The sequence below is a fragment of the Helicoverpa zea genome, chromosome 11 (assembly GCF_022581195.2).
Source record: "Helicoverpa zea isolate HzStark_Cry1AcR chromosome 11, ilHelZeax1.1, whole genome shotgun sequence".
NCBI lineage: Eukaryota > Metazoa > Arthropoda > Insecta > Lepidoptera > Noctuidae > Helicoverpa > Helicoverpa zea.
The window spans coordinates 12,911,710-12,925,412 of NC_061462.1; the positions used below are offsets into that span (position 1 = coordinate 12,911,710).

The 13,703-nt window shown below is 41.5% G+C and overlaps 1 protein-coding gene across 1 annotated transcript; it reads left to right on the forward strand.

Annotated features, from left to right (window-relative positions):
* Nucleotides 1–168: 168 nt before the first annotated feature.
* LOC124634729 (flocculation protein FLO11-like) lies at nt 169–10,106 on the forward strand. The gene is made up of 2 exons (XM_047170389.1): nt 169–264; nt 8,906–10,106. The coding sequence occupies exons 1-2, from the start codon at nt 209–211 to the stop codon at nt 9,984–9,986; spliced, it is 1,137 nt and encodes a 378-aa protein (XP_047026345.1). The 5' UTR covers nt 169–208; the 3' UTR covers nt 9,987–10,106.
* The last annotated feature ends 3,597 nt before the right edge of the window (nt 10,107–13,703 follow it).

The following is a 13,703-nucleotide window of genomic DNA, read 5'->3' on the forward strand; positions in this document are numbered from 1 at the left end:
TGAACTTTGTACGAACCAACACAACGTGGTCAAAGCGCGTCTAAAGTATTCAGCTATAGGTACCAGTAGCGCATATAGACAGACTACTTGATATTATATTCTTAGAAGTTGAAGTTCCACGTGACGAGCTCTTGTACTGATAACATTGTGTCTATCGAGTGGCTCGTGAGCCCCGCGCCGCCGGCACTGTGTCTTTGTCGACTCCAGCATGAGCGCGCTCGTGATGCTCGCCTGCCTGCTGGCGTCCAGCCGCCTGCTCGCCGCGTACGTATACATTATACATTCATCCACGCACTACTTTGGGAAAATCTTTGGGGAGGTGGGTAAAAACACTTCCCCAAAGAGGATTCAGGTTCCCTATGTTTTTTTATGTCCATCAGGATTGAGGAGCCACTTTTTGTATCTTAATGAAATTTTGTACTTATTTAGTAGTAAGTTAAAAAGTATTGTAGGCTCAATCTTGGAATTTGTAGTATAATAGTTCAAAAGTTATATGAACACAAAGGTGGCTCCTCAATCTAAATATTTGGACTGAGGAGCCACGTTGGAACACAGAAAGTATACGATGTACATTCTTGAAAATTTTGTATGATTTAGTAGTAATTGAGCGCAATTAGTACTAAAAATTTAATTCCACTACCTTTAATATTTAAGAAGATACAATACTTTTAATGTGGCACCTTAACCCATACAATGAAAGTGTGAATTCCCATGAATCGTAAGTGGCAAATTCAAATTACACCCCATAAACATTTAGTAGTAAGTGTACCTGAATTTGTAGTACATAAACAAAGTAGCAAAACTGAGTGAATTTTGTAAAAAAACGTATTTTAAGTGGCTCCTCAATCCTGACGTTTCTGAAATGAGAAAATGCTTGAGTTACCTGAAATCGGAATGGAATAAAAAAAATAAAGACACTAACATTTAGTATAAATTTCTACTAAATATACATGCACAAATGAAAATTGTATGTATTCAATATCTGATAAAAAATCATCTTTTCCATATTCCTTAGGACGTCGCCATTAAGGGTGACCATGTAATATGAAGAACATCAGGATAAATAGCTCTCAGCTTTGCCGCCGTGCTCTCGCTGTGGCGGCATATTGGGCTGACATAGTGTAGTCTCAATATATGACATGTCATCGACACGAAAGAAGAAGAAGCTTTGCCGCCAATTTTTTTTATATTCTTTATTATTTTTTATCTCTAATAATTTGTCGTCAATCGTCGTGCTGTATGATCTTATTCTCATTTAGTACAGCTGTCAATTTTACTAAATGTGCATGATTTTTCTAAAATGTTTTGATGTAACAAAAATGTTCATCAATCAGTTATTAAAACTGCAGTATCAGTTTCCTGAACATCACTTGGAAAACTTGCTATTCAAAACACCGAAAAAAGAAGACGGATCACAATCCATACAAAATTGCCCCACGTCCTATAACAATGTGACGTATCTCAAAAAAAAGATAAAAATGTTTAAAAAAATATGGCATACTCTCCAATTCATTTTTTTCACACCTTCATACGAAAAAAATGCTTTAAAAATTGTTCAGGCGCTGTTATGAAAACATCGTTCATGGGACTATTTATGGACTATTTTATTAAATTATTTTTTTGTTTGATAGGGTATACCTCACAGGTGGTCCCATAATCATCAGGTCCGGATCTGATAATGGAAACCCTGAGAAATCCAGGGCAACTTTTGAAAGTTGTAGGTATGCGCAGGATAAAAACTTGACTATAAGGTGTATGTCTTATAACAATATGCAACAGTAAAGGTTTGGAGCTGACCTGATGATGGAGACGAAAGAAGGTCGAGGGAACTCGACAACTGAATATGTAAACTACCTCGTGTTTGGGCTCATATTATTTGTATTGAATAGACCTTTGGAACAGTGAAGGTTTGGAGCTGACCCGTCGATGGAGACCAGAGAAGGTCGAGGGAAATCGACAGCAAAATATTTAAACTACCTCAGAAGTCGGTGTCTAATGGATGTACCTAAGTTTATTTCCCCAACGACTTCTAGGCCGATGCTCCTAAGACTAGTTTTTTTTGCTTTTCAGTGTTTTTGGAAGTTTTTTTATCGTAATAAGTTTTTTTTAATATTTTTGGCTTTTCAGTGACAAGCACAGTTGTCACTATCCGCAAGTGGAAAGTTCTTATCAATACGAATAATATAAGCCCAAACACGAGGCAGTTCACATATTCAGTTGTCCAGTTCCCTCGCCCTTCTCTGGTCGCCATTATCAAGTCAGCTTCAAACCTTCATTGTTGCATATTGTTATAAGACGTACACCTTATAGTCAAGTTTTTATCCTGCGCATGCCTACAACTTTCAAAAGTTGCCCTGGATTTCTCAGGGTTTCCATCATCAGATCCTGACCTGATGATTATGGGACCATCTGTGAGGTATACCCTATCAAAACAAAAAATAATTTAATAAAATAGTCCATAAATAGTCCCATGAACGATGTTTTCATAACAGCGCCTGAACAATTTTTAAAGCATTTTTTTCGTATGAAGATGTAAAAAAAATGAATTGGAGAGTATGCCATATTTTTTTAAACATTTTTATCTTTTTTTTGAGATACGTCACATTGTTATAGGACGTGGGGCAATTTTGATCCGTCTTCTTTCTACTAGAAATTAAGAAATTAAGAACAAGGTTTTAACAACTTACTTAGCAATTCTCCAAAATTAAAATTAAGAATAGATACACATGCTTGGCAAAACCTTTTGATGCTAGTAATATTTTGACGACCTCGATGGCGCAATGGTCATCATGCCGGACCGCCGAACCTGAGGTCCCGGGTTCGATTCCCGGTTCGGTCGACATTTGTGTGATAAGCATGCTTGTTGGCCGTGGTCTGGATGTTATGATATGTATTTATAAATAAGTATATATGTAGCTATATGTAGTTTATCAGTTGTGTTAGCACCCATAACACAAGTTAATAAATAACTTACCATGGGGCTAACCGACCGTGTGTGAAAAAGGTGTCCCGACATTATTTAATATATTCTAGTCATTAAAACCTTTTGAAACATAAAGTTCTTAAAACCAAGATTTAACATAGGTGCCCGCTTTTTTGCAAAAAAGTGTATTTTAAGTACCCTTAGTGGCAGTTGTGGAAACTCTTTACCAAAATAAATAAAATATGGCCTAACACAAGGTAGCTGCTATCAACCGTTAAGGAGTTCCCTTAACGCACTTTGTCTTCATTGTCAGGTCTGATATGGTACTCATAACATATTTCGGTGTAAAGATCTCGTTAATACGAAGCCAATGATCCCAAACATTTGGCAGTTGCTATATACCGATACGGAGTTCCCTTGATTTTCTGTCGCCTCCATCATCAAGTAAGATCCAAACCTTCATAGTCATATCACGAATAACCTGTTAGCTATGGGACAAAACTGCGAGTAGAAAGAAAAAAAAATCATTTCGGTCCAGGCGTCTTCGAGGTAGCGAGTAACAAAGAAAATAACTAGTGACTTGAGAACCCGCTCCTTTTTTTTGAAGTCGGTTACAACAACGCAGCAAATATGTTTCATATGTAATGCTATCATTATTAAAAAAAAATACGAAGTATCGAATTTACGGACAATGAAAATCAAATCCATTGCCACTACGAAATACTAGGCAGTATGGTCGTAACACTTTAGCCTGCCCTATAAAGGGCAAAAAAAAACAGGCGCGTTTTTTGAATTTGGAACATTACACCGCTCCAGCAATGCTGAATGACAAAGCAAGTTTATTAAATAGGTACTTTATTAAGTAAGGTTATTAAATACTTTTGTATTTACCCAATAATATTTTGTCATTCAAGAGGCGGAATAGCCATAAATGTGTTTGCCTACAGAGGTTTAATAAAAAATTGGCGGCAAAGCTGAGAACTACCTATTTATCCTGATTTTTATTCATATTACATGGTCACCCTTAATGGCGACGTCCTAAGGAATATGGAAAAGATGATTTTTTATCAGATATTGAATACATACAATTTTCATTTGTGCATGTATATTTAGTAGAAATTTATACTAAATGTTAGTGTCTTTATTTTTTTTATTCCATTCCGATTTCAGGTAACTCAAGCATTTTCTCATTTCAGAAACGTCAGGATTGAGGAGCCACTTAAAATACGTTTTTTTACAAAATTCACTCAGTTTTGCTACTTTGTTTATGTACTACAAATTCAGGCACACTTACTACTAAATGTTTATGGGGTGTAATTTGAATTTGCCACTTACGATTCATGGGAATTCACACTTTCATTGTATGGGTTAAGGTGCCACATTAAAAGTATTGTATCTTCTTAAATATTAAAGGTAGTGGAATTAAATTTTTAGTACTAATTGCGCTCAATTACTACTAAATCATACAAAATTTTCAAGAATGTACATCGTATACTTTCTGTGTTCCAACGTGGCTCCTCAGTCCAAATATTTAGATTGAGGAGCCACCTTTGTGTTCATATAACTTTTGAACTATTATACTACAAATTCCAAGATTGAGCCTACAATACTTTTTAACTTACTACTAAATAAGTACAAAATTTCATTAAGATACAAAAAGTGGCTCCTCAATCCTGATGGACATGTTTTTTTTTCTTTTTATGTTTGTTCGCGCGTATCGCTTACCAACCGACTAGAAGAATTAAGTTTATGTTTGACAGAATTAAGTTCATCAGTCCAGGATCTGATATTGGAAACCCTGAGAAATCCAAGGCAAGTTTTGAAAGTTGTGTGCATGCTTAGGGTGGAAACACTGGAAACAAAAGGGGGAATGCTTCAAGTGAAAGCGGAAAATTATTAAAATGTTTTTTTTTTTACCTATAAAGTTAACATTCGTTATGATGACGTAGTATTAACGTCGTAGTGTGGTTCTGAGACAGGTAGAAATAATATAGTCGGGACATCTTCTTTTTTTTTTGTCAGGGGGAAAATCCTCATGGACTGTACTCCACCTGGGGTAGGTGGAGGGGTGTGCCGGACTCTTAACGGCTAAAAACCCTACCTGGGCTCGATTCTCCTAAGTAAATAATGTCAAAATCGAATAGAAATCGAATCGCAATAGCAGTTTTTACCATATCGGGCATTCTGCTACTAACATAAGACCAATCGTATTCCAACGACATTCGATTGGTTTGCGATTGGTCTGCTATTTTGGTGATTTTGGTCTATACGGTAGTTTGCTGTACAATCATTTTGCAATCGTAAATCATTTGCAGACAAAATGATTCATTATTGAATGTCAGAAAAGGATAAAAACATTTATTTCAAAGAAAAAATAACGGAATGCCACATACGCTTCAATCGTAATCGAGTCGGGATTGGATCTCAGTCGAACCGAGTCGAACGTGAATCGTATGTCGCTTAAGTAAAATTAGGAGAATCCGGCCCCTGGTGTTGCGTCCAATTACCTGTTGTCGAGGGCACGGGTATCGCCAAAGCATTCTTCGGCACTCCCGACAGGTATTGGCCCGCCAGATGTTCGAAAGCGGGCCCCGTCACCCTCTGTGGCCGTCACCCAGCGGCCACAGTAACTCCACTAAGAGACGCGCGCGCAACACAACGCCAACGTCTCGAGGCCTGTTTCTAATCGGACGACAGACGTCCCTGTCTGTCGCCCGCAGGCCGCGCCCTATGGTGGTCGGAGATCAGCCACCCTGCGACGCCCCCTACGTCTGCTGCGGGCGGGGAGAGAGGTAGCAGATTCTCCCTCCCTTTCCGCCGCTTCCTTTAAAACCGTCACATCCTCGCAAAAGGAGGCGACGGCATTCCACTCTTCTTCGCTGCTGACCATGCATGACACGACGGCCGGCAGCGAAAGATTTCCCGCAGCATCCAGGGGCCCGATTCTCCTAAGTTAACAATGTCAAAATCGAATAGAAATCGAATCGCAATATGATCGCAATAGCAGTTTTAACCATATCGGGCATTCTGCTACTAATAAAAGACCATATGTCCAATTAGCAAAACAGTAAAAAACTACTCTTCAGATTACAGGAAAGTGCATTCTGGTGTACCTCAAGGAAGCGTATTAGGGCCGCTTCTTTTTCTTATCTACATTAACGACTTCCCAAAATCAATTGAACATCCAATGATTCTTTTTGCTGATGACAGTACAGTCATTTTCACAGATAAAGAACTAAAGTCGTTAGAGGCCGCTATCAACACTACCCTCAAATTATTAATAGAATGGCTAAGGAAAAATAATTTAGTTATTAATTTAAACAAAACTAAAATTGTCACGTATCCACAAGAAGTGCAACATTCCCTAAATATTGAATATAAAGAGACACAAATTGAAGAGGTGAACAGTACCAAATTTTTGGGAATTTGGATTGATAACGACATGAAATGGCAGACGCACATCGATACAGTATGTAAAAAGTTAAATCAATATTCATATGCCTTATTCAAATTAGCTAGGGTAGTGGATCCATCTGTTGTACTAACAGCATATCATGCCTATGTGGCATCTACTCTTAAATATGGTGTCATATTTTGGGGTAATGCCACTAGTGCAGATTATATATTTAAAGCCCAAAAAAAATGTGTTCGTGCTATAGCAAATATATATGTACCAGACTCTTGTAAGCCTCATTTCCAAAATTTAAAAATAATGACATTTCCTTGTTTATATATTTATGAGGTAGCTATTTTTGTTAAAACTAATAATAACATGTTCGCAAAACCGCAATCCAGGCGAAATGCGCTAAAAATTAGTTCGTTACCTCATAAAACCGCGCTTTTTGATAAAAGTTTTTTTAGCATGTCTACCAGAATATATAATAAGTTACCTGTAAAAATTTTGAAAACTTTAGATTTAAATGATTTTAAGAAAAAATTGCAAGCATTTTTAATTGATAAGGCTTATTATTCAATTTCGGAATATTTAGATGATAGTTTTAGTTATTTTTTTTGTTATGTTTTATTATTAGTTTAGTGGAGTTATTATAAGTTTAGTAGTCATTAAAAGTTTAGTTGGATTTATTATAGTTTTAGTAAGATTTGTTATTGTTAACTCAACATATTATAAACATAATGTAAATAACCATATAGAGTTAACCTAGTATTAGGTACCTACTAAGTATATCTGTACGCTCTACGAGCAGGGCATAGTGAAACATTATAATTACTAACACCTTGTAACCTACCTATGTTCACAGAATAAAGGGCTTTGACTTTGACTTTGACTTTGACCAATCGTATTCGATTGACATTTGATTGGTGTACGATTGGTCTGCTATTTTGGTAATTTTGGTCTATACGGTAGTTTGCTGTACAATCATTTTGCAATCGTAAATCATTTGCAGACAAAATGATTCATTATTGAATGACAGAAAAGGATAAAAACGTTTATTTCAGAGAAAAAATAGCGGAATGCCACATACGCTTCAATCGTAATCGAGTCGGGATCGGATCTCAGTCGAATCGAGTCGAACGTCAATCGAATGTTGCTTAAGTAAAATTAGGAGAATCGGGGCCCAGTACCGCAGTTAAATCACGGCGCTGCGTTGCCCATGCTGGGCACTCCGCCAACGTATGCAGCGCCGAGATGTCTGGACGGGACATCTTTCACACAAGGTCCGTCAGCCCCATGCTAAGTTATTCATTAACTTGTGGGGTGTTAACACATAACATGATGTACTACATAACGCTACATATATACATATTGTAACACTGAGACCACGGCCAACCTCAGGTTTGGCAGTCCGGCTTGGTGACCATTGTGCCATCGAGGTCGTCAAACCATCCATCGAGGTAGTATCGATCATATACCTCGAAGCATTTTTTGAAAATCTGGTTGGTTTAGATCCAAAAGTTCTTAAAATTCAAATACAATGCGATACATTGTTATATTAACATCGCGTACCGGCCCACTACGTATACTACCTCGAAAATTCGAGAAAAATACATGGCTTAAATGCATGATTTTCTTGTTATAATTTTTCATCAATATTTTTTATCGATTTTCATCATGGCCTCTCCCATTTAAATACTTTGTGGTGAAAAAAAATATAGTGAACCATAGATTTGACAATTAAGGTAAATAAACATATCAAACGTCATTAATCAATCACCATGACGACAGCTTAGGGCTATACTATAGAATAGGCGGTTCACCCGCCGCAAGAAACTCGATTTAATGTAGAAATTGTATGCATACTACACTGCACGGTTTCTCACCGCGTTTCAAAGGCGTTGAAAATACGACCGCTGAATGCAGCGTCCAACCGCCGCTTCAAACTAAACGAACGGTTTTCGGAGGGTTTTCGGCTATTAAGTAATTTTGCAAGGGAGAATGACGAGCCTATGTGAATGAACAATAGATAGCGATAAACCGCAGTCCGTAAAATTTGATGGCCTGCGGTAACTTTGTCGGACGGATTCCCGCGGCGGTAAAACTGCCCCTGTATAGTGTTTGCCTTACCGCCATGATGGGTTTTTGTTGTGTGTTGCAATTTAAAGTGTACAATTTGGTGTTTTACAGCAAAACAAAGCCAAAATAAATTAATTGAATCATTGAAAACGGTTTGAATTATTTTTTCCTACTTTTTAGTATGGTGTTCAAAGAGTGTGCCGGGGTTCCATACCCTTTGAAATATCTCCTTTTGCAAGTTTCGGAGCAATACAAAGACATCTCAAATTATTTTGAGGTATATTACTACCGCGATCGATAAGATCACGCTGCATATCGAATGTTAACTCAGGTAAAACATTAAAATAACCATTTTATTTTGAATTTCCCGCTACTAGGTAGGCGAAGCATTAACCTTAACACTCAGGTGTATGTCTCAAATAGTGAAAAGAAAAAAAAAGACTTCTAAAATTGTTTTCAGAAGTGTGCATTGTTACATAGGAAAGTACAGATGGATGATGTGTTGACAGGAGTTCTGCGGTTCGTGACATCCCAGCGGCGTGCGCGCGGAGCGCAGTGACGACGGTGCGGTGCGCCTCGCCGGGCCCGCCGGACGCGCTCATGCCGCACCCCGACCACTGCGAGCTGTTCTACTACTGCGAGCCCAGCGGCGCCGCGTGCCGCCAGTGCCCCGCCGGCCTGCACTTCAACCCGCGCCTGCACGTGTGCGACTGGCCCGCCAGCGCCGGCTGTACCGCGCATGCCCTCACCACCACTGCTACGGACATACCAGTAAAGGAGCCCACAGCTTTTGCCACTCAGTCTACCAACACACCAGAAGAGGAAACCACAGCGCGTGCAACTCGGTCTACTATCACGCCAGTAGAGGAGCCCACAGCTTATGCAAATCGCTCTACCAACACACCATTGGAGGAAGACACAACGTATGCAAGTCGGTCTACCATCACGCCAGTAGAGGAGACCCCTGCTTATACAACTCGGTCCACCAGCACAACAGTAGAGGAGACCGAAGCGAGTACAACTCGGGCTACCAACACACCGGTGGATGAGAACACAGACTATGTAACTCAGTCTACTAGCCCACCAGTAGAGGAGACCAAAGAGGTTGCAACTCAGTCTACCAACACACCAATAGAGGAGACCACAGCACATGCAACTCAGTCTACCAGCCCACCAGAAGAGGAGACCACAGAGCATGCAACTCAGTCTACCAGCACGCCAGTAGAGGAGACCACAGCGCATGCAACTCAATCTAAAAGCACGCCAGTAGGGGAGACCACAGAGCATGCAACTCAGATTAGCGATACACCAGTAGCTAAGACCTCAGCGCGTCCGCTTACAACCCAGTCTACCAACACGCCAATAAGAGCGACCACAGCGTTTACAAGTCAGTCTACCAGCACACCTGTAGGGGAGACAACAGTGTATGCAACTCAGTCTACCAGCACGCCAGCAGAGGACACCACAGCGTATCCGAGTGCCGCTACAGACACAGTAGCAGTGGAGAGCAGCAAGCCGGGCGGGACCAGCCGCGCCATCAGCACCGGCAGCTCGCGACGCACCACCGTCGGCTGGAGGACGCTCAACTAACCTGACACCAGTATAACTGACGCCACTACGCCACTGTGGATCTCCATTATACATAATTATAATATACATATGTAGCTTTTTTATAATCCCAAAAAGTATAATTTGTTGATTTGGTTTTCATTTTATTTTTTTCTTAGCCCGAACTGGCCCATTGCTGGGCAAAGATTGCCCCATTTGGTCTCCACACCCCTCCATCCTTTGATTGTTTCCACCAACCAGTTTTGTAGGCTTCGGTTCATCCCGCCATCTTTTCTCTCTAGTCTGCGTTGGCCTTCTTGTGGCGTCTACTTGGGCCAGTTTGTCACTTTCAAAAACAGATAGCAGAGGGAAATCGATCACCACATCGAGAACTGCTGGAGATGGATGGATCGATATTCGAGAACTGCTGGAGAAGCTACTGAACAGATTTGAAAAATTCTCCCTCTGTTGGGAAGATCGACGAGTAACATCGGCTATATTTTAGGCGGCTACGGGCGGTAGTTTCCACGGGACGCGGGAAAACAGCTAGCAACAAATAACGGCCGCGCCACGTACAACGACGAGGCGGGCGCTAGAGCGCCACCACGCCACGGGCGGTAGCATCGTTTGAACGCGGACATGACAATCTCGTAATCCGGTTAGATATTGGGTTTTCAAAACAAATAATTACTTAATATCTAAATTAATTATCCTGCAATCTGGAAACTGATTTGAGCGTCATAATCAGTATTATTTGATAAACGTAATATGTAGGTGCCGATGACGACACATAATATGGTATGTCACACGTATGATGCGGCTACAGAGAAGCGCCTGCTTCAGGCACCACGAGCGCAGTTATTCATTGCGCAGGGGCTGCATTGCAGCATGTCTCCTGACTTCCAGACACTCGTACTAGCAAATCGGAAATAACTCATCTAAATTGCACACTCATTACTATAAATATAAATTACCGATACTATAGTTTATCGTGATCTATCTATAGCCAAACTGATAAGTACCTCAGCCTATGTGTGCGAATATTTAACTTTATTAGATAATTATTACGTACAGTTACCGGCACGGATGTCGGGCTCTCGGCGGAAGAGTGGGGATCGCTTTGCGCACCCGTACGCATAAGGCAATAAGGCAGTAAATCGCTTGTGCGCAGATGAAGGTCAGGGCCCGACATCCGTGCCGGTAACTGTAAATGTAACGAAAATCTTATAACGTCAATAAATATGGGAACGTCCCATTCAAGCTACCGAAGGGAGAGTGGAGGGTGGTATCCTACAAATACATAAGTAATGTTCATGGCTAAAGGTACCTAAGTAATTAAATTTATTTAAGGCATATGTCATAGGCACCTAGGTACCTATCTATTAAACTTAACTAGCGACCCGCCCCGGCTTCGCACGGGTGGTGGATGCTATTATAATACATAATAAATCTTCCTCATCAATCACTCTATCTATTTAAAAAAAAACCGCATCTAAATTCGTTGCGCAGTTTTAACATTTAATAATTTAAGCATAGGATATAGGGTCAGGGAAAGCAACTTTGTTTTATACTTTATAGGTAGGCAGTGATATAGTATCTTAGCAATTACATAACGTGATACACACCAAATAAAATATGAGCACTTTTTTATTAAATAGGTACATATAGCAAAAATAATGAACATTAATTGCGGGAAACATATATGTGTCACCTGATTTACTGTTTACTAATTCCATGAACAAGAATATTGGGAAAGCATTACTATATGAAACAAATCACAGGTGACTAAACTGGTTAGGTACATTTTTGCAAATGACTACGGTATACTTATTGTGAATAGGGAAACTGGAAGGAACTGCCTCGCTGGTCTAGGAGTCACATATCGCGACTCGATTGTGCACAAGCTCTTGACGAGTCATTTGTGGGTTAAAGGAACTTTTACACAGCAGCGCGAGTGTAGAAGTTGGTGGTTGATACACCTGTGCATCGGAGAGTATGCTAATGTCGGTCCTGCCGGACAAGGAAGGCCACTGCCAAGGACATGGAGGTTAAACTGAATTAGCCCTGGAAAAGCTCAAAACGTACTATAAAATATCTAATTCTATTATTGTATAGAGCTTCCCAGAAAGAGCTTGTAGCTGCAATACATACATGCGCGCGCCGCAACAGCGGGCGCCCCACTGAAGTCTCGCGCGCCAAGCTACCCATATTTATAACGTTTCGTTCGAGCGCTCTCATTGGCCAGCGCGGATCGCGATAGATTCGCGCCCTATACTACGAAATCATTGTAATAGCATTTAAATAGGCAGGCATTTTAGTAAAATATATTCATTCTTACCTCGACTGTGGAGTTTGATTTATCTACACCTATCTGCGCTACAGTGGTGACCCCGACGTGATTCCGCCTGCCTAACCAGTGTTGTCTAACTACTCCATACCGAAGAAGACATCCTTCAGCATGGCGAGCAGCGGTGACCAAGCTCAAGCTCCGGCCACAGTATCCGGGCTATCAACGGCTCAGCGCATCCCACTAATTTGGCGCGATCGGATTCGTCTGTGGTTCGCTCAATTCGAAGCCATCATGTCGCCACAGAAGAAAGGTGATCAAGGCATGTACGAGGTTCTCGTCGGGCAACTCGAGAGACAAGACCTTGACGAGATCAGCGACATCATCCTGCGTCCACCCGAGAAGAACCGGTATGAAACGCTGAAGAGCCGGCTGCTGCAGGTATATGATGAGTCCGAGCAGAGGCAAGTTCAGCGACTTCTGTCTGAAATGGAGCTCGGCGACCTGAAGCCATCACAGTTACTACGTCGCATGAAAAATCTCGCCGCCGACAACATCTCCGACTCCACGCTGCGTGTTATGTGGACGAACCACCTGCCACAGTCCATACGCGCAGTCCTCGCCGTCAGTGACAATATCGCGAAGCATTCAGACCTTCACGAGCTCGCGGTGATGGCGGATAAAATCCTGGAACAAACTCAACCACCTGGAGCAGTTGCCGCAATTTCGGTCCCACCACCTCCCCACGCATCCACATCAACGTCATCATCCATTGAAGCCAAGATCGAGATGCTCATCGAAGAAATCGCCGAACTCAAAGCATCGCAATCGAGTCGCCGCGATCGCAGATCGTTCGACAAGTATCAATCAAGGTCACGCTCGCCTAGCCGCTCGCGCCACAAGCGCGCGCCGCGCATGCGTAGCAACACTCCGCGCCGACTTCAAGGACAAGCAAACGTCTGCTACTACCATCGTCGCTTCGGCGCAGACGCGCAGCGCTGCACGCGTCCCTGCGAGTTTGAAAACGGCGTCAAACCTACTTCGATGGCGGGAAACTAACCCGTGCGTTGGACGAGGCGGGAACCGGCGCAAGAAATACCTCATACCGCCTATTTATAACAGACAGAAACTCCCGTCTGTCATTTCTTATCGATACTGGCGCAAATGTCTCCGTGATTCCACGAAAAAAAGGCGGCAAACAAAAACCGAGCGACTTCTGTTTGTACGCAGCGAACAACACACTCATATCTACCTACGGTGAAAAAACGCTGCATCTCGACTTCAACCTACGAAGACCGTACAGCTGGAAGTTTATCATCGCAGAAGTCAGCAAACCCATCATCGGTGCAGATTTCCTGAAGCATCACCAGTTGCTTGTCGACATAGCCGGACAATGCCTAGTCGACAAAGTAACGAAACTCACCGTGAAGGCGCCAATCTCGTACACATCTGAGCCGACCGTGAGAAGTATC

Excerpts from the sequence above, each read along its gene's own strand:
- LOC124634729 (XM_047170389.1), top strand. The coding sequence starts at position 209 with ATGAGCGCGCTCGTGATGCTCGCCTGCCTGCTGGCGTCCAGCCGCCTG. Across the intron at positions 265-8,905 it reads TCCAGCCGCCTGCTCGCCGC|GAGTTCTGCGGTTCGTGACA; the intron begins GTACGTATACAT and ends ATGTGTTGACAG.